This window comes from Dendrobates tinctorius, unplaced genomic scaffold, assembly GCF_039654945.1.
Source record: "Dendrobates tinctorius isolate UK_male_01 unplaced genomic scaffold, ASM3965494v1 ptg000007l, whole genome shotgun sequence".
Classification (NCBI taxonomy): domain Eukaryota; kingdom Metazoa; phylum Chordata; class Amphibia; order Anura; family Dendrobatidae; genus Dendrobates; species Dendrobates tinctorius.
In genome coordinates this window covers 48,465,517-48,488,860 of record NW_027361675.1, presented here as the reverse complement: position 1 = coordinate 48,488,860, position 23,344 = coordinate 48,465,517, and the positions used below count along the sequence as shown (strand labels likewise).

Genomic DNA, 23,344 nt, shown 5'->3' with positions numbered 1-23,344 from the left:
TAGTAGATGCTTATGTCAAAATCGAAGCTAATCGCCTACATTACATCCACAAACACCAAAAAGATTTAAAAGTGGAGGATTACTGCCTCCTTCAAGAACATCTACTCAAAAAATCGGTTCAAAAGGGCATCCCTATTGGGAAAACCATCATTTTACCATCTTCTTTTGAAGGCAGTCCAAGAAACATGCAGCAGCGCTACCAGGATGCTATGGCTATTGTTACAAAGTATGGTCGACCAGATCTATTTATCACCATGACATGTAATCCTAAGTGGAATGAGATTACTACACATTTAGAACCGTGGCAGCGTGTTGAACACAGACCAGACTTGGTTGCACGTGTCTTTAAAATTAAACTGGAATCCCTCTTAAAAGACATTAGCAGTGGATTATTTGGAAACGTCACTGCAATGGTCCATGTCATTGAATTTCAGAAGCGTGGTCTCCCACACGCTCATATTTTAATTATTCTTGACAGCCTGTCTAAATTACGGACTGAGGCGGACATAGACAATATAGTCTGGGCTGAAATACCTGATGAAACAATCTACCCTCAGCTCCATAACATTGTTCTTCAACACATGATTCATGGTCCCTGTGGAGAACACAATCCTAATTCTCCCTGTATGGATCTTGGAAAGTGTAGCAAAGGTTTCCCAAAACAAAACCAACCATATACCATCAAAGAAAAGGATGGCTATCCCACTTACCGCAGACCCATTGGCAAAACATATGAACACCATTCTAAGACGATTGACAATTCATGGGTAGTTCCATATAACCCATTTTTACTCACCAAATACAAGTGCCATATTAATGTAGAAATATGTGCTTCCATTCAAAGTGTAAAATATTTATTTAAATACGTTTACAAAGGACAAGACAAAGCCAACCTTGAAATTTCCCAAAATAACATCCAACATGATGAAACACACCAATTTACGGATACCAGATATGTTAGTGCACCTGAAGCTGCATGGCGGATATTTGCTTTTCCTATGCATAAACAATCTCATGCCATCATTCGCCTAGCCGTACATCTGCCTAATTCTCAACCACTCTATTTTCATGAGAATGACTCTGCAGGCAACATCCATCAAAAGCTCAATTCCAATTCTACACTTATGGCGTATTTCAACCTTAATAAGATCGACCACAATGCACATAACTATTTCTACCGCGAAATTCCAGAACACTACGTTTGGAAACAAGGCACATGGGAACAAAGAAAACGAGGGGGTCTCACAGTTATTGGAAGAATGTATACTGTTAGTGTGAAAGACCAAGAACGCTATTATTTACGTTTGTTGTTACTGCATGTAAAAGCTGCTACCAGTTTTGACAGCATTCAAACCGTCAATGGAGTTATGCATGAAACCTTTAAGGATGCTGCGTTAGCACTTGGATTATTATTCGATGATAGCATTTGGAGACATACTTTAACAGATGCTTGCATTCTTAACATGCCTTCCCAACTTAGAGACATGTTTGCTTATATCTGTATTTTTGGCCCCCCCAGTAATCCACTTGAATTGTGGAATGAATTTAAGGACCATTTTTTACAAGACTATTGTCATACATACCACAGCAACACTGAAGAGTGTATCGATTGTGAAGGATATGCTATGAAAGATGTCCAAGATGTCCTCATAGTCCATGGAAAAACTTTTGCTGATTATAATTTACCACGCCCAGCAAAAAATATTAAACAACTCCTTAAACAATATGATAAGGATTATGAGTTAAAAAAAGCTGCAGAGATGAAAGAAACTCTTAATCAGGAGCAACTTTTTGCCTATGATGTCATTACTGAAGCTTTACAAAATAGCAGTTTATTACCAAAGTGCTTTTTTCTCGATGGACCTGGTGGCAGTTGAAAGACCTACCTATACCATCTACTTACACATCATTTAAGAGGACAAGGAGAAATTGTGTCACCTGCAGCAACTACAGGAATAGCATCTAACTTGATACAAGGAGGCCGAACAATCCACTCTCTATATGGCATACCTATTCCGATCAACGAAACATCTGTTTCCAGGATTAAAAACGATACAAATGCAGGAAAACATTTACAGAGTACAAAACTTTTTATTATTGATGAGTGCACTATGGTCCAAAAACATGCATTGAATGTGATAGATAGACTTCTACGTGACATCATGACAACAAATGTTGCTGAAAAAAATAAAACACCATTTGGAGGTAAAGTTATTGTTCTTGGAGGAGACTTCAGACAATGTCTTCCCGTCATCGCTCATGGAACAAGAATAGACATTGTAGATTCCTGCATTAAATATTCAGAACATTGGCAACATTTTACCAGACTACCGCTAATTAACAACATGCGCTCCACTGATCCTGAATACAGCACTTGGTTGCTTAAACTTGGAAATGGTGAGCTGTCTAATGAACATAACCTTGGAGAGGATATCATTGAAATTCCTCCAGACATGCTTTGCACTGGCTCTATAGTAACCGAGATCTTTGGAGACCATATTTGCATTGATGTTAATGACCAACAAAGCCTCGACACTGCTGCATCACATGCTATACTATGTCCGAAAAATGATGACGTCGATTTTCTGAACTGTAAAGTAATGGATCGCATTAGTGGTGATTATACTGTATATACAAGTGATGATTCTGTCGATGCTGATGAGGCAGAGGAATGTGAAAACTACCCAGTTGAATTTTTAAACTCTCTGACACCATCAGGAATGCCATCACATCTCTTAAAACTTAAAATTGGCACCATTGAAACCTAAACACCAAGAAAGGTCTCTGCAATGGCACTCGCCTCATTGTCATTGCCTTACTCCGCAACATCATACAGGCTAAAGTGATTACTGGCTCAGCTGAAGGAGACATTGTGTTTATTCCACGCATCGATTTGTGTCCTTCAGAAACTGGGTTACCTTTTAAATTAAAACATCGACAGTTTCCTCTAAAACCTGCTTTTGCTATGACCATTAACAAATCCCAAGGACAGACCCTCAATCGAGTTGGAATTTTTTTGCCCGAACCTGTATTTGCCCATGGACAATTTAAGTTGGTCCTGGAATTGATAGATATATAGATATATAAATAATAGTTACATTCTAAATAGATATAGATAATAGACTTCTAAGACTTCTATACATAGCTTGATATATGTTATATATATATAAATATTTTAAGCAGATAGATATATCTTACACTAATTATCTCTTTCACATATATGTCATAGACATATTTAAATCCATAAAAATATACATAGGTATAGGTATATATAGATTAAAAAAAAAAAGGCAAAAACAAAAAAAATTTAGGCAAGCATACGTAGATTTCAACTACATAGCTAAAACATACCTACATAACTTAGGTAATAATAATTAATTTTTTATTTATTAATAGAGTACTATTATTTCAATAGCACTTTACATACATCAGTAATACTGTCTTTCTTGAGGCTCACTATGTAAATATCTTATCCACATAAAAACATAGGTGTGATACATCTATCTACAATAATAAATGCGCTAAGCAGCTTCCGGGTTGTAACAACTTCCGTCCAGTTGTAACTGGTGATGTCACAGCACACCTCTTGCCATGTTAACCCTCAACACACCACTCCTCCTCAACACACACTCCTGTCACCTTTCACTATCTCCACTAACGTCCAGTCGCAGGATTTTAGAATACTCAAGATGGCGTGGCCGCATGAACATGTCGCCGGCGTGGACAACGTCGGGATTTAGGATGGCGCCGGTGGAAGAAGATGTCGGGGATCGTGGAGCAGCGATGATGACGGTGTGAGTATGAGAGACGGAGTGAGAGAAAGGGTCGTATGTGGATTGAAGGAGTGAGTGGAGATGGTGAAAGGTGAGAGGAGTGTGTGTTGAGGCGGTGTGGTGTGTTCAGGAGGAGTGTGTGTTGAGGGTTCACATGGCAAGAGATGTGTCACTATCCCCCCGATGCGATAGCATCGGGCCTTAATCTACTATAATAAATGCGCTAAGCAGCTTCCAGGTTGTAACAACTTCCGTCCAGTTGTAACTGGTGACGTCACAGCACACCTCTTGCCATGTTAACCCTCAACACACCACTCCTCAACACACACTCCTCTCACCTTTCACTATCTCCACTAATGTCCACTCGCAGGATTTCAGAATACTCAAGATGGCATGGCCGCAAGAACATGTCGCCGGCGTGGACAATGTCGGGATCCAGGATGGCGCCTGCGGAAGAAGATGTCGGGGATCGTGGAGCAGCGACGATGACGGTGTGAGTATGAGAGACGGAATGAGAGAAAGGGTCGTATGTGGAGTGAAAGAGTGAGTGGACGTGAGTGGAGATGGTGAAAGGTGAGAGGAGTGTGTGTTGAGGCGGTGTGGTGTGTTGAGGAGGTGTGTGTGTATTGAGGGTTAACATGGCAAGAGGTGTGTCACTATCCTCTCGATGCGATAGCATCGGGCCTTAATCTACTATAATAAATGCGCTAAGCAGCTTCCGGGTTGTAACAAATTCCATCCAGTTGTAACTGGTGACGTCACAGCACACCTCTTGCCATGTTAACCCTCAACACACCACTCCTCAACACACACTCCTCTCACCTTTCACTATCTCCACTAATGTCCACACGCAGGATTTCAGAATACTCAAGATGGCATGGCCGCAAGAACATGTCGCCAGCGTGGACAATGTCGGGATCCAGGATGGCGCCGGCGGAAGAAGATGTCGGGGATCATGGAGCAGCGACGATGACGGTGTGAGTATGAGAGACGGAGTGAGAGAAAGGGTCGTATGTGGAGTGAAAGAGTGAGTGGACGTGAGTGGAGATGGTGAAAGGTGAGAGGAGTGTGTGTTGAGGCGGTGTGGTGTGTTGAGGAGGACTGTGTGTTGAGGGTTCACATGGCAAGAGGTGTGTCACTATCCTCCTGATGCGATAGCATCGGGCCTTAATCTACTATAATAAATGTGCTAAGCAGCTTCCGGGTTGTAACAACTTCCGTCCAGTTGTAACCGGTGACGTCACAGCACACCTCTTGCCATGTTAACCCTCAACACACCACTCCTCAACACACACTCCTCTCACCTTTCACTATCTCCACTAATGTCCACTCGCAGGATTTCAGAATACTCAAGATGGCATGGCCGCAAGAACATGTCGCCGGCGTGGACAATGTCGGGATCCAGGATGGCGCCGGCGGAAGAAGATGTCGGGGATCGTGGAGCAGCGACGATGACGGTGTGAGTATGAGAGACGGAGTGAGAGAAAGGGTCGTATGTGGAGTGAAAGAGTGAGTGGACGTGAGTGGAGATGGTGAAAGGTGAGAGGAGTGTGTGTTGAGGCGGTGTGGTGTGTTGAGGAGGTGTGTGTGTGTATTGAGGGTTAACATGGCAAGAGGTGTGTCACTATCCTCTTGATGCGATAGCATCGGGCCTTAATCTACTATAATAAATGCGCTAAGCAGCTTTCGGGTTGTAACAACTTCCGTCCAGTTGTAACTGGTGACGTCACAGCACACCTCTTGCCATGTTAACCCTCAACACACCACTCCTCAACACACACTCCTCTCACCTTTCACTATCTCCACTAATGTCCACTCGCAGGATTTCAGAATACTCAAGATGGCATGGCCGCAAGAACATGTCGCCAGCGTGGACAATGTCGGGATCCAGGATGGCGCCGGCGGAAGAAGATGTCGGGGATCGTGGAGCAGCAACGATGATGGTGTGAGTATGAGAGACGGAGTGAGAGAAAGGGTCGTATGTGGAGTGAAAGAGTGAGTGGATGTGAGTGGAGATGGTGAAAGGTGAGAGGAGTGTATGTTGAGGAGGTGTGTGTGTATTGAGGGTTATCATGGCAAGAGGTGTGTCACTATCCTCTCGATGCGATAGCATCGGGCCTTAATCTAGTAGATCATAATAGCTCACTTACAAATTAAGAAAAATGAGGACTTCTCTGTAATTAAGACATAGGATTGCAGATATGACAGTATCATTTTATTCAACTTCCTATGGCATGCTTGCCCATATAGAAAGCTTAGGAGGGTATATTCTACCGACAGATTCCCCGACATATGACGAATCTGTATGTCATCATAATGGAAAAGGTCTTAACATCATTCCTGCACCCCTGTTCCCATTCTCCCGTTGAAGATTTTTCAATAAAGTTTCAAATCTTGACCGGTGAGTGCCATTCATTTTTCTACGTATGGTGATTTTGAAACTGTTTTTTCCTTGGATGAGCACCCGAAGGATTTTCAGGTGTAGAGTCTGACTGTTGCCTTAGCACAAGGAGGCTGTGTCAGTACCTAAAGTGTCTTGGCGGTAAGGATTCTTTTGCTCTGGTGTTTTTGGTGTTTACTTAACATCATATGACACACAGGTCCCGCTGGGAGCTCAGCTTAGCTAATAGCAAAGCTCCTGCTGTAATAACCAGGGTCATTGCCATCACCACCCCTACTGCAATTAGAGCTACTGAATATGCAAGTCTCATAGATGGAATAAATAAGGTTTAAAGTTTAAAAAATTACAAATATGTAAAAAATCACCACAAAATAAAGTCCAAAAAATAATTGGAAAAATGTTTTGAAGCATTTGTTATGTAAAAAAATAAATAAAAATTAAAAAAAGTACACATTTTTAGTATGAAATGGTCTGATCTATAAAACTGTCACATTATTTAACTACTTTGGCAAGCACTGTAAAAAAAATTTTTTTTTTAAATCCTCAAAAATTATGATTTTTCATCAGACACAAAAAGTTACATCATTACACAAAATGGAATGAAACACGATCAAAAAGTCACATGAACAAGGGTATCACTAAAAGTTTTATGTTATTCTACAAATTAAGCTCTCACATCTAAGTCAGCAGAAAAATATAAAAGTTATACCTTTCAGAAAATGAAGATGTAAAAGCAAATTATTTTTTGCAAAAAAAATTACTTTGAGTGTGCAAAAATAGAAAATCATAAAAAAATATATACAGTAAATCTGGTAATTCTCTTATCCCTTTAACTGCATGGTGAACAGCATAAAAAATACAAAATGCAATTTGTGATTTGCTGTTTATTTGTTCATCCTGTATCCCAAAAGTTGGAATAAATTGTGATCCCAGAACATTGTGTACACCAAAATGGTAACAATTAAAATTTCAACTCATTCTGCAAAAAAAAAAAAATCAGATTGTTTTATCTCTTAATGAATGGCTAAGCAAATTATTATTTTTTGCAAAAGAAAAGTGTTTTAAGTGCATAAAAGTAGTAAACCATGAAAAACCCTATAGAAATCTGGTATCGAAGTAATCATACTGACCCGAAGAATAAAGCTGTCTTATCACTTATACCACATGATAAACAGCGCAAAAAATTTAAAACAAGGACAAATTTGCTGTTAATTTGTTAATTCTTCATCCCAAGAATTGGAATAAGGTTCAGTTCATCTTTATCCTGTTCTCTGTGCTGAGCATATACATTAGAATTTATGTCTAAAACTTTGAAAAACAGGATTGAAACGAACCCTCTGACCAAAGCATTCACTTCAGCGAGGCAGATGGAGTCTCTGTGAAGTCCACATGGCTTCTGATAATTCCATCTGTTCTGATGGTGTCTTGTGTTTTTAGGTACTGTCACACTTAGCGATGTACCAGCGATCCCGACCAGCGATATGACACGGTCAGGATCGCTGGTACATCGCTAAGTGGTCGCTAGTGAGCTGCCACACAGGCAGATCTCACCAGCGACATCGCTGGGGACGGGGGTCGCTACTTACCTGTCACACCAGGCGATCCTGCGTCCTCCCGCCCGGCTCCACACGTCGCTCGTCTTCACAGCAGGAAGCCCAGCAGGAAGCTGACGACGAGAAACAGTCCAGCCTGTTCTCGCGCGATCAGCGATAACCAGCGGGGGAGCTGGTCGTAGGTAAGTATCAGACACAGCGATATCGCTAGCAATATCGCTATAACATCACTAGTTATAGCGATATTGCTAGCGATATCTCTTAGTGTGACTGGCCCTTTAGTCATGCTTTGTGCACCACTAAAAAGACAGGCACCACTGGAAAATCGGCAGACGGAGTCCAAAGTGAGTCAATCTGCTTCATTACAGTGAAAGGTTTCATCAGGGGTTCTGTATTGATGCTGTTTTTTGCAGATTTACATGGAAAACTTGACATAAGTGCTGTGCGTAAAACACAGGTTAACCCCTTCATGACTCAGCCTATTTTGACCTTAATGACCTGGCCATTTTTTGCAATTCTGACCAGTGTCACTTTATGAGGTAATAACTCAAGAACGCTTCAAAGCATCCTAGCGATTCTGAGAATGTTTTTTCGTGACAAATTGGGCTTCATGTTAGTGGTAAATTTAGGTCGATAATTTTTTTGTTTATTTGTGAAAAAAATGGAAATTTGGCGAAAATTATGAAAATTTTGCAATTTTCAAATTTTCAATTTTTATTCTGTTAAACCAGAGAGTTATGTGACACAAAATAGTTAATAAATAACATTTCCCACATGTCTACTTTACATCAGCACAATTTTGGAAACAAAATATTTTCTGTTAGGAAGTTATAAGGGTTAAAAGTTGACCAGCGATTTCACATTTTTACAACAAAATTTACAAAACCATTTTTTTTAGGGACGATCTCACATTTGAAGTCACTTTGAGGGGTCTATATGGCAGAAAAAACTCAAACGTGACACCATTCTATAAACTGCACCCCTCAAACTACTCAAAACTACATCCAAGAAGATTATTAACCCTTCAGGTGCTTAACAAGGACTGAAGCAACATGGAAGGAAAGAATGAACATTTTAATTTTTCCAACAAAAATTTTCTTTTAGCATCCTAAAATTTGTTGGGTAATTTCTTCTGAGTACACAGATACCTCATATGTGGTCATAAACCACTGTTTGGGCACACTGCAGGGCTCAGAAGGGAAGGAGCACCATTTGACTTTTTGAATGGAAAATATGCTGGAATATTTAGCGGTTGCCATGTCACGTTTGGAGAGCCCCTGTGTGCCTAAACATTGGAGCTCTCCCACAATTGACCCCATTTTGGAAACTAGACCCTACAAGGAACTTATCTAGATGCATAGTGATCACTTTGAATCCCCAGGTGCTTCACAAATTGATCCGTAAAAAAAGAAAGTACTTTTTTTCACAAAAATTTTCTTTTAGCCTCAGTTTTTTCATTTTCACATGGGCATAAGGGTAAAATGGATCCTAACATTTGCTGGGCAATTTCTCCTGAGTACACCGATACCTCATATGTGGTCATAAACCACTGTTTGGGCACACGGCAGGGCCCGGAAGGGAAGGAGTGCCATTTGACTTTTTGAATAGAAAATTAGCTCCAATCGGTAGCGGACACCATGTCGCGTTTGAAGAGTCCCTGTGTGCCTAAACATTGGAGCTCCCGCACAAGTTACCCCATTTTGAAAACTAGACCCCAGAAGGAACTTATCTAGATGGGTGGTGAGCACTTTGAACCCCCAAGTGCTTCACAGAAGATTATAACGCAGAGCAGAGAAAATAAAAAATCATTTTTTTCCTCAAAAATGATTTTTTAGTCTGCTATTTTTAATTTTCACGAGGGTAACAAGAGAAATTGGACCCCAAAAGTTGTTGTCCAGTTTGTCCTGAGTATGCTGGTACCTCATATGTGGGGGGAACCACTGTTTGGGCACATGTTGGGGCTCGGAAGGGAAGTAGTGACATTTTGAAATGCCGACTTGATGGAATGGCCTGCAGGCGTCAAGTTATGTTTGGAGAGCCCCTGATGCACCTAAACAGTGGAAACCCCCCACAAGTGACCCCATTTTGGAAACTAAACCACCCAAGGAACTTATCTAGATGTGTGGTGAGGACGTTGAACCCCCAAGTGCTTCACAGAAGTTTATAACGCAGAGCCATGAAAATAAAAAAATCATTTTTTCCACAAAAATAATTATTTTAGCCCCCCAATTTTTTATTTTCCCAAGGGTAACAGGAGAAATTAGACCCCAAAAGTTGTTGTGCAATTTTTCTTGAGTACGCTGATACCACATATGTGGGGGTAAAACTGTTTGGGCACACGTTGGGGCTCGGAATGGAGGGACCACTGTTTGACTTTTTGAATGCAAAATTGGCAGGAATAAATGGTGGCACCATGTGTCGTTTGGAGACCCACTGATATGCCTAAACAGTGATAACCCCTCAATTCTAACTCCAAACCTAACCCCAACACACCCCTAATCCTAATCCCAACCCTAATCATAACCCTAACCACAACCCTAACCCCAACACACCCCTAACCCTAATCCCAACTCTAACCCTAACCACAAGCATAACCCTAATACCAACCCCAACCCACCCCTAACCCTAATATTAACCCTAATTCCAACCCTAACCCTAATTACAACCCTAACCCTAATCCCAACCCTAATTCCAACCCTAACCCTAATTCCAACCCTAATCCTAATTCTAACCCTAACCCTAATTCCAACCCTAACCCTAATTCCAACCTTATCCTTAATTCTAACCCTAACCCTATTTCTAACCCTAACCCTATTTCTAATCCTAACTCCAACCCTAACCCTAATGGAAAAATAAAAATATTTTCCTTATTTTATTATTTGTCCCTACCTATGGGGGTGATAAATGGGGGGGTTTATGTACTTTTTTTATTTTTATCACTGTGAGAGTTTATCACAGTGATCAAAATAAATGAATGGAATCTGCAGCTGGCAGATTCCAGTGGGCGCACTCCGCATGCGCCCGCCATTTTCCAAGATGGCGGCGCCCATGATGCGGGACACCGGGAAGGCCAGAGGGACAGGAGGTACCGGGGAGGGTGAGGGGGGATCGGAAGGCTGGGGGGAGCAGAGGGAAGGAGGAGGGGAGCTGATGATGACTGCGGCGACTGATCACTACCGTCAGTCGGTGGTGGCGGCCGATCGGTGCCGTCAGTCAGTGGGAGGGGTCTCATCGGTGTCTGCAGCCATGGCCAATGCTATTGCAGCATTGGCCATGGCTTGATTGTAGTATTTCACCAAATTTTATTGGTGAAATATTACAATCGCACTGCGCATGTGCCCGCCATTTTCCAAGATGGCGGCACCCATGAGCTGGGATGGCGGGACACCAGGAGCCAGAGCGGGACTCGGAGGCACCGTGGAAGGTAAGGGGGTGTGATTGCACTGTGGGGGGAGGGGAGGAAGAGCAGATTGTGACAGTGGCGGCCGATCGCTGCCGTCAGTCCATGGCAGGGGCCGATTGCCCTCGCCAGCCGGTGTGGGGGGGTCAGATTAGTGTCTCCAGCCATGTCCAATGCTACTGCAGCATAGGCCATGGCTGAATTGTAATATTTCATCAAATTTCATTGATGAAATATTGCTATCGCTCTGATTGGCTGTTTCACTTTCAACAGCCAATCAGAGAGATCGTAGCCAATTGGGGGCTAAGCCACGCCCCCTGTGGTTAAGTATGGTTAAGGGTCCTGTGTGTGCGAGTCGGGTGACCTTTCAATGACCCCAGTCACCCGACCCGCAGGAGGCTGATTTATACCATGATGCCTATGTCGGCGTCATGGGTCGGGAAGGGGTTAAATGTGAATCTAGCCTAAACACAATATTGCTGCATTCTAGAAAAATTGTGTAGCAAATAAATTATGAAGTGCATTTCTCTTTTTTACCCTTGTGAATTAAAACTTTGGGGATAAAACAATTCAGTGGAAATGTAACTTTTTCTATTTTCGCAGCCTACTGATAACTTTTTTTTGCTAAAGACCTGTTTTATTAACATGCTCATTGCACCCTAGGTGAATTCAGGGAGGGTTTTAATTTGTAAAATGGGGAAGGTTGGGGAGGTTTCTGTTAATATGATGACATTGACAAACCATTCCATCAATTCTGCACTTTAAAATAATGATCCTTTCCTTTTGAGTTGTCCAAACACTAGCTCCTTACCACATAAAGTAGTATTGGTGTACTCAGAAAAAAAATGCCTTACAAATTGTATTTTTTCTTCTTCTGTTACCCTTGCATAAATGAAAAAATTGTGGCTAAAGCAACATTTTATTGGAAAAACCACAATGTCTCATTGCCAAATCTTATAAAATTCAGTGACGCATCTACGTATTCAAATGATCACTATACTCCTAGATTAATTCCCATAGAGGTGTAGTATAAAATGGGGTCATTGTTGGGGGTTTCTTCTGTTTTGGCACCTCAGGGGTTCTGTTAATACGACATGGCATCCACTATCTATTCCAAGCAAAATTGCACTCTGAAAGACAAATAACAATCCTTCCATGCCAAGTGCCCCAATTTCCAACCAAATATGTTGTGTTGCATGTTCAGGAGAAATTGCATGACAAAATGTGCTAATTATTAAAATGAAAAATTTATTTTTCATTAAAATTCTGTGAAGCACCTCTGGGTCAAAATGCAAATGTTCTGATAGGATGAATAGACATCACAGAGAGGTCCGCCGCTTAGAACCCTGCTCAATGGCGTAAAATAGAGAGATCATTAAGAGCAGTTCTCATTCTAGCAGATTTAGGCCCTCTATACATTAATTGTATATGGTATGCTATTCATCTGAGTGGTCTCCATGGAATGTTATAGTACCCCTGTTGCAAATTGCCTGCCTTGTCATGGCTTTCGCTGGTAAATTCAGTTTGGTTCTTTGGAGCTCAATCTGTTTTGACACAACAACATCAGATTTGAGATGATAGAAATATACAACAATATTACAAATAGTTTATTAAAACAATACGGTAAAAAACTGTCTGCAAGCAACATTTAGGTTTTCTGTACATGCTGATAACGTGAAATATACATTGAATCCACTTCTTTTATGCATTTCTACATTTATATTTCTGCATATTAGTAAAACATATCTGTATTTTACATACAATTGGTGCCTGTCATTGACAAGTACATTCTGGTATTCCTAAAAACAAAATAATAATTTTGTAGCAAGAGCTAACAGTCTATTTTTCTCATCTCTTCCAGCTACCTTGGGGACACTGGACTTTAGCTTGCTATACGATCAGGAAAACAATGCTCTGCACTGCACAATCAATAAAGCCAAGGTATGTTCCTGTCTGCTTTACATCTAACATTCATTGTATGTATCCTGAGGCACTAGGCCTCAATTAACCTCCACGCAGAACAGTATTGTCAATTGAAATTACTCATCTGCCTCCAATCCTTGCCAGTATCTCACAGAATGCATTGACTGCTCGTGAACCTTATTCATATTATCTAAACTTCTTACATTGATTTGTACCTTTGTTTGCACTCTAGGACAGGTGTCAGTAGGAAATAAGCTAAGCTTTACAAAATATAATGAAACATCTTTTTAAACATAAGTATGTACCAAAAAAGGTTTGCTTTGCATAGAAGGCCTATCAATTTATTGGCTACGAGAAATTTTTAATTCCCTCTGTAGTGAATGAAGCAAGTTATATGTCTGGTTATAAACAGCTTTCAATGGAAAAACTGCTCAATGCCAGGGATACAATGTAATTGTTTCTGCAGAGTGGAATAAAATATGGTTTTGTTCTGTTTTTGAATTTAGCCTCTCCGTTGCAGAGATATTAGCAAACAAAGTATTTTGCACCTAATGAGTTAACTTTTTTTAAGTCAGAGTTGATATGGTTAGTGAGATTTCACCAGGGGCATGAACTTATTCCCAAAATAGGGCTTTTCCCAAGTATAATCAGAAAGCAACATCTTAGAGAGAGAACAGTCCCCCACCGTAGGTTAGGTTTCTCAGTGTGTCAGAAATAATGACACATCCTTGATCTCCTGGTCTAACCTCCAGCATGATTAAACAGTGCTGGGTACAGAGCACAGATGACTCACCTTTCAGATAAAGTTGATGAGGAAACAGGGGCAGCACAGCTGAGATGAACTCTGTCACATTACAAACTCTTCTATCATCTTTCATCCTTTCTCACTACTTCTAGCTTTGCAATACTGATCCCCTGCCCTCACTGTTTGTCCAGAAATAAGAGCTCTATTCAAAATGTAGTTGTGTTCCTGTGAGATATCCTTGAAAGGGGTGCAGTTTTTTAATCTTCTCTACAACTATGATGAAGATACATTGTGTTGACACGTAATGTAACCTTTGAGAGTTTATTCCAAAATCCTCAACCTAAATAAAGGCATTTGTTTACACTTTGCCATCTTCTTATTCTACTGCAAGTGCTGTTATAAATTATTGTGTGACATAATTAAAATATGATTCAATAAACTCTCATGAATTTGTACTTAAAAATCTATTTAGTGTGATTTAATTTGTAGAATCCAGTATTTCTAAAATATTGTATAACCAGACAAATAAACTAGATTTTAATGTCATTAGATTTAAAATAAATAGTACTCAATTGATTTTATGAATCATTGTAAAATCTTATTCATTTTTGGATTATTGCATCGTTATGGCAAATACTGACGTTTCAATGATCGGCCAATTGTTAATGATATAGACTCAGTGCCCACAGTCTGGCCATTGAATCCGGCCGACACAGGCACAGCTACAAGCCCAGGGAGGAAAGACTGTGCCAACACTGTGACCAGGAGGCCCTGGAGGATGAGACTCACTTACTGCTACACTGCCCCAAATACTCAGCAGTGAGGGACACTCACTTCAGGAGACTCTCACATCTCTTCCCGGATTTCATCACCATGAAGGAGGAAGAGAAAACATATATCCTGCTAGGGGAAGAAGAGAGAGCAGTGGAGATAGCAGCGCAATATGTGAGCGAATGTCATAGACTGCGAGAAAGAGAACTATGATATGCCATGGACTTCTATGGCCCCCACCCTGGATCTGCCCCATGCCCCCCATTCACCTTCCCTATGCCATGAACTTCTATAGCGCCACCCTGGATCTGCCCCATCCCCCCATCCACCTTCCCTATGCCATGGACTTCTATAGCCCCATCCTGGATCTGCCCCCATCCACCTTTCCTACAGCCCCTACCCAACATCCCGACAGTCCCTATCCCTATTCCCTTTTGTACACTTGCTTTGGCGAAACTAATGTGTATTTAGTCCTGCCAATAAAGCTTCTTTGAATTTGAATTTATCAGTGACCTATTAGAAAGTTACGATGACAGTGTATCTAAGAGCAATGTAAGTGTGGAAGGTAATTACACAACACTGCATAAATGAATTAATGCGCCTATCATCACTATTTATACATACTGTATCACTTTTATATGAATTAAATCCATTAGTTCAGGTGGATGCTAAAAGTCTGTCCAAGCCAAACTGAGAGATCAGCTGCCTAGATTAATACAGCATGTCCTTATAGAGCATGCAAAGATGGGCCCTTTAAAAGACAAATCTTTTAAAGTAGATATGCCACTATATATGCTGCTCATGTTAGGGACAGCATTTTATTAATTCAAGTCCAACGTATAAATATGGCAAAAGGGACTATTGTTTTTGTCCCTTTTGTCATATATAGCCATTAATATAATGGTCTCTAGCTTACGTGTCTGCTGTAGTCAAAAGCTGAACTCTTCCTCATTGCTTCTCACCTTGATTCTCTTACCCTCCTCAGTAATGAGTAATAATGGACTGAAACCTAATTGTGTCTGTACAGTAGGGTAAATTAGGAAAAATTGCTAAAATTAAATATCTTTTTATCTGAATCAGAACAGAAAATACAAAGGGTGTAATATGATTTCTGTGCTTTTCTGTTAAGGAAAAGTGTGATTTAGCAAATTGCACACAAAATAAAGAGGTTGAGTCAGTAAAGATATTTCTGGTCTATCACTTAAAGGAACAGTGTGAAGCTTTCCAGTCACTCAGATATGGCGATAGAGAAGCTCAGTGTTACTTAAATCCTTGGCTCTACTTTTCTTTTTCTGGGTGGCCTTTAGGATGGTCCATCATACAGATACAGAAGAAAGAAAGCTAATGTTCTGCACACAGCAGAAGAACTTCAGTGCATCTAGGATTTATATACAAATTGTGTAGCATGTCGGCCTGAAAAGATAATGAATGACAACTTGCACTCCAGAGATATTTTTGGCACTTGCAGCATTTGTAGTCACAGAAGCCATCCTATTTTCTTTACCTAAATCTGTGTATATGCAAGTAATGCAGTGTGTATGTGTTAATATACTCACCTACGGACTCTCTTTCTGGGATCCAGCACCGCTCTGCTCCTCTTCTCAGTGACGTCATTGCTCTGCAGACTCTCTGGGTCACACAGCGCTTTGCGCGACCCTGAAGTGGCTTTTACAGTGTAAGTATATGCAGCATCCGTAGGTTTACATTGTAAAAGTCAATTATGGAGCAAAGGGTGAGCTTGATAATCTGAAATATAGTGATGTCACTGAGAAAAGAAGACGAAATGCACTGGATCCCGGAGACGGCAGCAGTAGTTGAGTATAAAACATATTCACACTACACTATATACACATATGCACAGATTTGTTTAAAAAAGTATCTTTATGGGAGTGCGTCTTTAATAACCATCCATGATGTTATTTAAGCAAATAAAAGACAATCAGCCTGATGAAGGGACGTAAGCAGTCCTGAAAGCTTGCTTTGTAACAACATTCACTACTATTTGTTAGCCATGAAAAGGTATCACACCCACAAGATTCCGATTTTGTTTCTCTCACTGAGAGCACTTTATACTGTATAAAAGACAATGTGACTCAACCTTTTTCTAGCTACAATATCACTTTCTTCAAGTAATTAATAACCAGGGTTAAAACTTGTTCACATGTTGCGACTTTGCCTCATTTTTTCTGGTGCGTTTTTGCCACAATTTGCGTTTTGCAGTATCAGCAAAATGATTTCTGAAATCTCAAGCACATCTTGCTTATTTTTTCCTTGCAGATTAGAACCTTCCGTGGTTTTTTTTTTTCAAATCTGCAGCATGCCTATCCTTTCGATTGTAAATGTAAAAACACAACAAAAGTGCACAGAAAAATAAAGCAAAATTGAACATATTTTACACACCGTTTTCCTGCCAATACTTTGGGTTTGACAGAAGAAGAATCTACAGCAAATAATAAGCATGTGCACTTACCCTTATAGTGATCAGGCCCTTGCTGATCTGAAATTGGTGGATTATCCCAGTGATATTCCACTAATGTTAATATAACCAATTTATAGTATAGACATTCATATGTAGAGAATAAATAATAAAAATACCTACTACCTCTAATGTGATTATATTTTTTCATGAGATTTCAAGCTATGAGAAACATTGAAAACTGACGCTTTTGTGCTAGCGGCCTGGTATTACTGGTTAATATGATTGCTTTTAAATAATGGATAATGATTTGTGTATCAGAAAATGATTTATTGATTTCAGTTGCAGCAGTGAGTGCGTGAAATCTATTCTGTACACTTGTTAATGTGTTCATTATTACAATTATTCATGTGATAAACAGAACAACTAATAATTCTGCTGTCTGCTACTTTCCTGGCCAGAGGCTAGAAGAGTTAATTATGCATGGCTGTGAAATACAGCTTTCTGCTGGATATAATTAATGAATTTTCCCTAAAGCTCTTACATGTAGCAGACATCTGTAATATAGTTAGATATCGTTGTTTATTTGCTCAGATACTTAGTAACAAAATGTGATAGTAACACATATCATTAGCTCAAGTGATCATGACATGATAGAACATCTCACAATATCTGCAATGAGCATCTCAGACAACAATGGGCATACTTGAAAACAAAAGAAACTTATTCAGTGAAATCTGTTTTGTTGGATAAATTATCATATACTTTAAGATACAGGTAAAAAATAAACACTTTTGATAATGATCTTTATCATATATATAAAATACTCAATTGATCAAAAAATCCTTATTGATCAAAAAATAACTAAAGTTAATTTTACTAAAAATTGTCATCAACAGATCTTGGAATAATGATAAGTTCCACAATTGGATGTGTTTAAAAATTATTTTCTTCCTCTGAGATAATCTTATAAATGTGCCCCTGCTATGTACTGTTTAATGGCTGTGTCTGACCGTACAGGAACATGGTGTGATCATATCACAGCTCCTGGGCAGGGGAGGAAGCAAAAGAGTACAGGACAGCACGGTATCACAGCTGATTCTTTCTGTGAGGTAAAACATTGCTTAAAAAAAGCAGGGAAAAAGAATCAGCTGTGATCCCAAACTGTAATGTCTGTATACTATTTTTCTTCTTCCCCTACCCAGGAGCTGTGGTATGATCAGACCATGTTCCTGCACGGTCAGACACAGAAATTACACAGTACACAGCAGGGGCACATTTATAAAATAACCTCAGCACAGGAACATTTTTTCTTATCACATCCAATTGTGGAAATTATTATTATTCAAAGATCTATTAACTAAAATGTACTTTGTTGGTGGGAAAACCTCTTTAATTCTATGAAGCACTCTTGAAATATACTTCTCAAAGAAATAAAGGGAACACAAACAGCCTGTTGCAAATGGAATAGTGTTCCCTTTAGTTTTCTGAGCAGTATATATTAATATAACATATCAGACTATAACTATGTTTTGCGAAATAAAATCAGTTGCAAAATAATCACTTGGAGTTCTATCATGATAAAGAAACATGACATATTCCGTTAATCTAATGAAATCTAATGAAATGGACTATTGATTGTGTTCATTTTGTGTTTTATCTCTTCTTCACTCCAACAATAAATCATTCAGTGCTAAAAAATCAAGATAGAACTACCGTTCCCCGGAAGTGAAGAAGAAACAACACATGTCTTATACCCATTTTTATTCTTACATTTTTTTACATTCTGTAGCACTGTAAAAGTAATCAATATGTGGGACAGCAAGTTTGCAAGACACTATGGTATAGTACTGTGCAATATTTTTGATACTATTTTCAAAAGCACAATAATATAGAAGAAACTAAGAAACTACTCACTTTTCAAAGAGATTTACAAAAGAATGCACTCGGGCAAAAAAAAGAAACATGAAATAATCACAACATAATTAATGTATTAATTCAGTAATTGCTGGCAATTACATACTGTAGTATGTTTTGCATAGTCTATTAATGTGTGATTGTTTTGTGTGTGATTTATTGTACACATCTCAGTTAATTGGTCTGATATGTTCTACTAATATATTCGATGTGGGCTAACATTTCTCCAGATTGGATTTTATCAGTCGTATATTGCTATATATATGCATGTCTAATGAACCTAGAATAAAAAGAGTGAATAGATAAGTCTATATGTGTGTGTGTGTCTGTGTTTGTCTGTCTGTGTGTGTGTCTGTGTATGTGTCTATATGTGTGTGTCTGTGTGCAAATAACTAATAAAGCAATCCTATATATAGATAAATAGAATAGATGGATGGATAGCTAGATATGGGATATACTGTATCTATAAACTAAACTAGCATGAGGCACTAAAGGGTGTTTTTTAGGCTTATTTAACCAATTAAATAAATAATTTTAAAAAAATGATGTGGGGTCTCCCCTTTTTTTGATAACCAACCAAGGTAAAGCAGACAGTTGGGGGCTTATATTATCAGGCTGGGAACGTCCACGGTTATTTGGCCATTCCCAGTCTAAAAATAGAAGCTTGCAGCTGCCTCAGACTTGGCGCATCACATTAGATGCGCCAAATCTGGTGCTTTCCCTGGCTATTTCCCATTGTCCTGGTGCGGTGACAATCTGGTTAATGGTTTATGAGGTTGATGTCAGCTGTGTAATGTCTGCTGGCATCAATCCCTGGGATTACTAATGGAGAGGCATCTAGCAGACACCCCCATTATAAACCCACTAAGTTCAAATAAAAAAACATAAATACTTTATTTTAAAAAGCACCCAAAACTCTAGCAGTGTTTCACCAATTTATTTACAAAAACACATGAAAATAAAACATAGTCCTGGGATTCCGAAGTAGTGCAGAAATAGGAAAGAATTACCGTAAATAAATAAAGACAAGAAAAACTCCCTCATTCACGTAATCGATGGCATTCCCATGACAACCATCGATTCTGTGCTGCAACCTATGGAACATCGTTCTTGAGAACGACGCTTCATGGGTCACTCCTGGTAATGTCTCACGTCAGTAACTCAGTAGCATCATCACTTGTGAGGCATGACAGGGATTGACCTATGGTTGCAGTACAGAATTAATGTTGCCTGCTCCCGTGAGACCTGCCAGCTCTGAACAACCATGAAGTCAGTAACTACACCGCTTATCAGAGTCGCAGAGTCTCATAGAGGGCAGCATGACTCAGCGAATCTGCTGAGCGATGTAGTTACTGACATCATCAAAATAGGGGGTACCCCACATCATTTTTTTATTATTATTTATTTAATAGGTTAAACAAGCCTAAAAAAACACCCTTTAGTTCCACATGAGAGGCACTAAAGTGTGCTAGTCTATTATATGTAGGGGACTTGTGACATTAAATATCTACAGGACATCTATCCTATGTATTCTACATATCTATTCTATATATCAATCTATTCTATTCTGACAGTTCAGGCTGTGAATTTACTGTCCGTGGCTGATGAAATGTCGAGTTTCTTTTGAGATTTGTGCTTAAAAATCGGACGGCACACGCATGATCCGAGTGCCGTCCAATTTTTTTCTCGCACCTATTGACTTGCATTGGCGAGTGCGATCCGATTCTCACATCCATTCTCAGCATGTTGCGATTTTTTTCTTTAGTTTGATGAGAGCAGAGGAAAAACTCGCAGATGAGCACTAACTCATTTACTAGCATTGGTCAGAGTGCAATGCAATGTTTTCTCCCATTGCACTCTTCCGATGTATACGCTCATGTGAGCGGGCCTATTTATCTCTGCAGCTCGCGTGTCCATTTCTATGAAAATGGCTCTGGCTTTGATCAGAAGGCTTTCACTCTGAGCAGAGGACAAAACAGTGTGACATTAATATACAGTGAAGCTATAAATAAATCTTTGAATAAAGTAGCAATATGTTCCCATAGTGAGCATTGCGCACAATCACTTCACAACACTTAACATGGTATCTGCTCTGGGCAGCGAGGTTATGCTACTCAATGCAGATATGTAGCTTCCATCTGTGGAGTGACATAGCTCCACTAAGTATGAAATGGCGGTGACCTTTTACCCATATTAGCATATGATTTCCCAGCGATTCCATCCATGTCGGATCGTTGGTGGGATCGCTGGGATATCGTTGTGTGTCACGGGGCAGTTACACATAAAATGACTGATTAGGGAACGTGATAAGCTGCTCAGAACAGATGTGTTTTGAGGGAACGCCTAAAACTGTGCAAGTTGTGGCTGGTCCTAATTTCTTGGGGTAGAGCATTCCAGAGGATTGGCGTAACACGGGAAAAGTCTTGGAGACGGGTTTGGGAGGTATGGATTAGTGCAGAGGTTAGTCGAAAGTCGATTGCAGAGCGCAGCGATCGGCTAGACCGATAGACAGAACTGAGGGAGGAGATATAAGGGGGTGCCGCACTGTGGAGAGCTTTGTGGGTGAGAACAAGTACTTTGAATTGGATCCTGTAGCAAATGGGCAGCCAGTATAATAACTGGCGAAGAACGAACGCGTCCGAGTACAAATTAGCCAGATGGATGACCTTGGCTGCAGCAATAAGGATGGGCTGTAGAGGGGAAAGTCGAGTGAGGGGGAGGCCAATTAATAGAGCTTTACAGTAGTCCAGGCAGGAGTGGATCAAATAACAGCGTTCTCCCTCTTTTTCCCCTCATCCTCTCCAGGTGTATGTCAGTCTTAATAAGGTCCATGTAGGTAAAATGTGTGTCAGTTATTGAATTTGTCCATATTGTCTGTGCCGTGTGCCAGTTTTGGACAGGGTAACAATTCTTGCATAAGAAATACCTCCATGTTGATGAATTGGATGGATGAGCATAGCCATGTCTCACCCCAGCTCCTCCCCTGCTCCATACATTGTGGCAGTGCACCTTGATATCGGCATGAAGTTAAAAGTCACAAATTTTCAAAGTGTTCTACACTAGAGTTGAGAGAAACGGGTCGGTAAAATTTAAAAATCGTTGACTTTAGCTAAAATTGGGTTTCGCCGATCGAAACCCGACCATAGCGTGAGGTCAGCCATTAGGTCGCCGAGCCGAGCGCCAAAGTCGCGTTTCAAATAATGCTTCCAGCGCCTTTTCTCAGCCAATGATGGAGGACGCACACTGTGGGCAGGGCGATGACATGGGCAGCAGCCACCACCATCTTAGAGAAGGGCATTGAAGTGATTGGCTGGCTTTGAATGGCATCACAGTGGCTATAAAAGGCCATGACCGCCGACCGCCATCTTACTTCTGCCGATCTTAGAATAGGGAGAGGTGCTGCTGCTGATTCTGAATAAGGGAGAGCGTTAGGCAGGGATAGAAGAAAAAAATAGCTTCTGCTGATAGCGCTTTTCACTGTACAGTTAATGTGCAGTGACAGGGGAGGATTTTTGCTGTGTGCAGAAGCGCTGGTGGTGATTAGACTGCCTTTTAAGGCTACCTGATAGCTGCATTGCTGTATGCACACTGCTGTTGCTGTTCAAACTGCTTTTTTCAAAGCACTCCAACTTTTATTATTTTGTTCTGGTGAGTTACCGAGCGTTCATTTTTTTGTACGCTCCTCACACACTACCGTGTACCGGTTGGTATCACGGACAAATATAAGCTATCTGTGTGTGACTCTGGAAAAACAAACCGAGGAGATTTTCCATTTTTCCAGACCTACACCTTCTAGAGCTGTCCACTTTTCAAACAGTTTCGTATATCTGCTGTTTGATCATGGTCAAAACTATACAGAGACAGCGTGTGTCACTCCGTATAAAAATAGACGGAAATTGACAATTTTCCATACAGACACCGTATAGTGGTGTACGCTCCTCACACACTATCATGTACCGGCTGTAATCACGGACAAATACAAGCTATCTGTGTGTGACTCTGGAAAAACAAACCGAGGAGATTTTCCATTTTTCCAGACCTACACCTTCTAGAGCTGTCCACTTTTCAACAGTTTCGTATATCTGCTGTTTGATCACGGTCAAAACTATACAGAGACAGCGTGTGTCACTCCGTATAAAAATAGACGGAGATTGGCAATTTTCCATACAGACACCGTATAGCGGTGTACGCTCCTCACACACTACCATGTACTGACTGGTATCACGGACAAATACAAGCTATCTGTGTGTGAGTCTGGAAAAACAAACCGAGGAGATTTTCCATTTTTCCAGGCCTACACCTTCTAGAGCTGTCCGCTTTTCAAACAGTTTTGTATATCTGCTGTTTGATCACGGTCAAAACTACACAGAGACAGCTTGTGTCACTCCATATAAAAATAGACGGAGATTGACAATTTTCCATACAGACACTGTATAGCGGTGTAC

The 23,344-nt window shown here is 40.3% G+C and overlaps 1 protein-coding gene across 1 annotated transcript in view; it reads left to right on the top strand.

Moving 5' to 3' along the window:
* Window positions 1-23,344, top strand: part of DOC2B (double C2 domain beta) — a 1,203,985-nt gene that overhangs the window by 443,672 nt on the left and 736,969 nt on the right. The window contains exon 2 of the mRNA XM_073574406.1: window positions 12,989-13,068. Within this exon, the coding sequence (XP_073430507.1) occupies window positions 12,989-13,068 (80 nt within the window). The remainder of the gene's footprint in view (window positions 1-12,988; window positions 13,069-23,344) is intronic.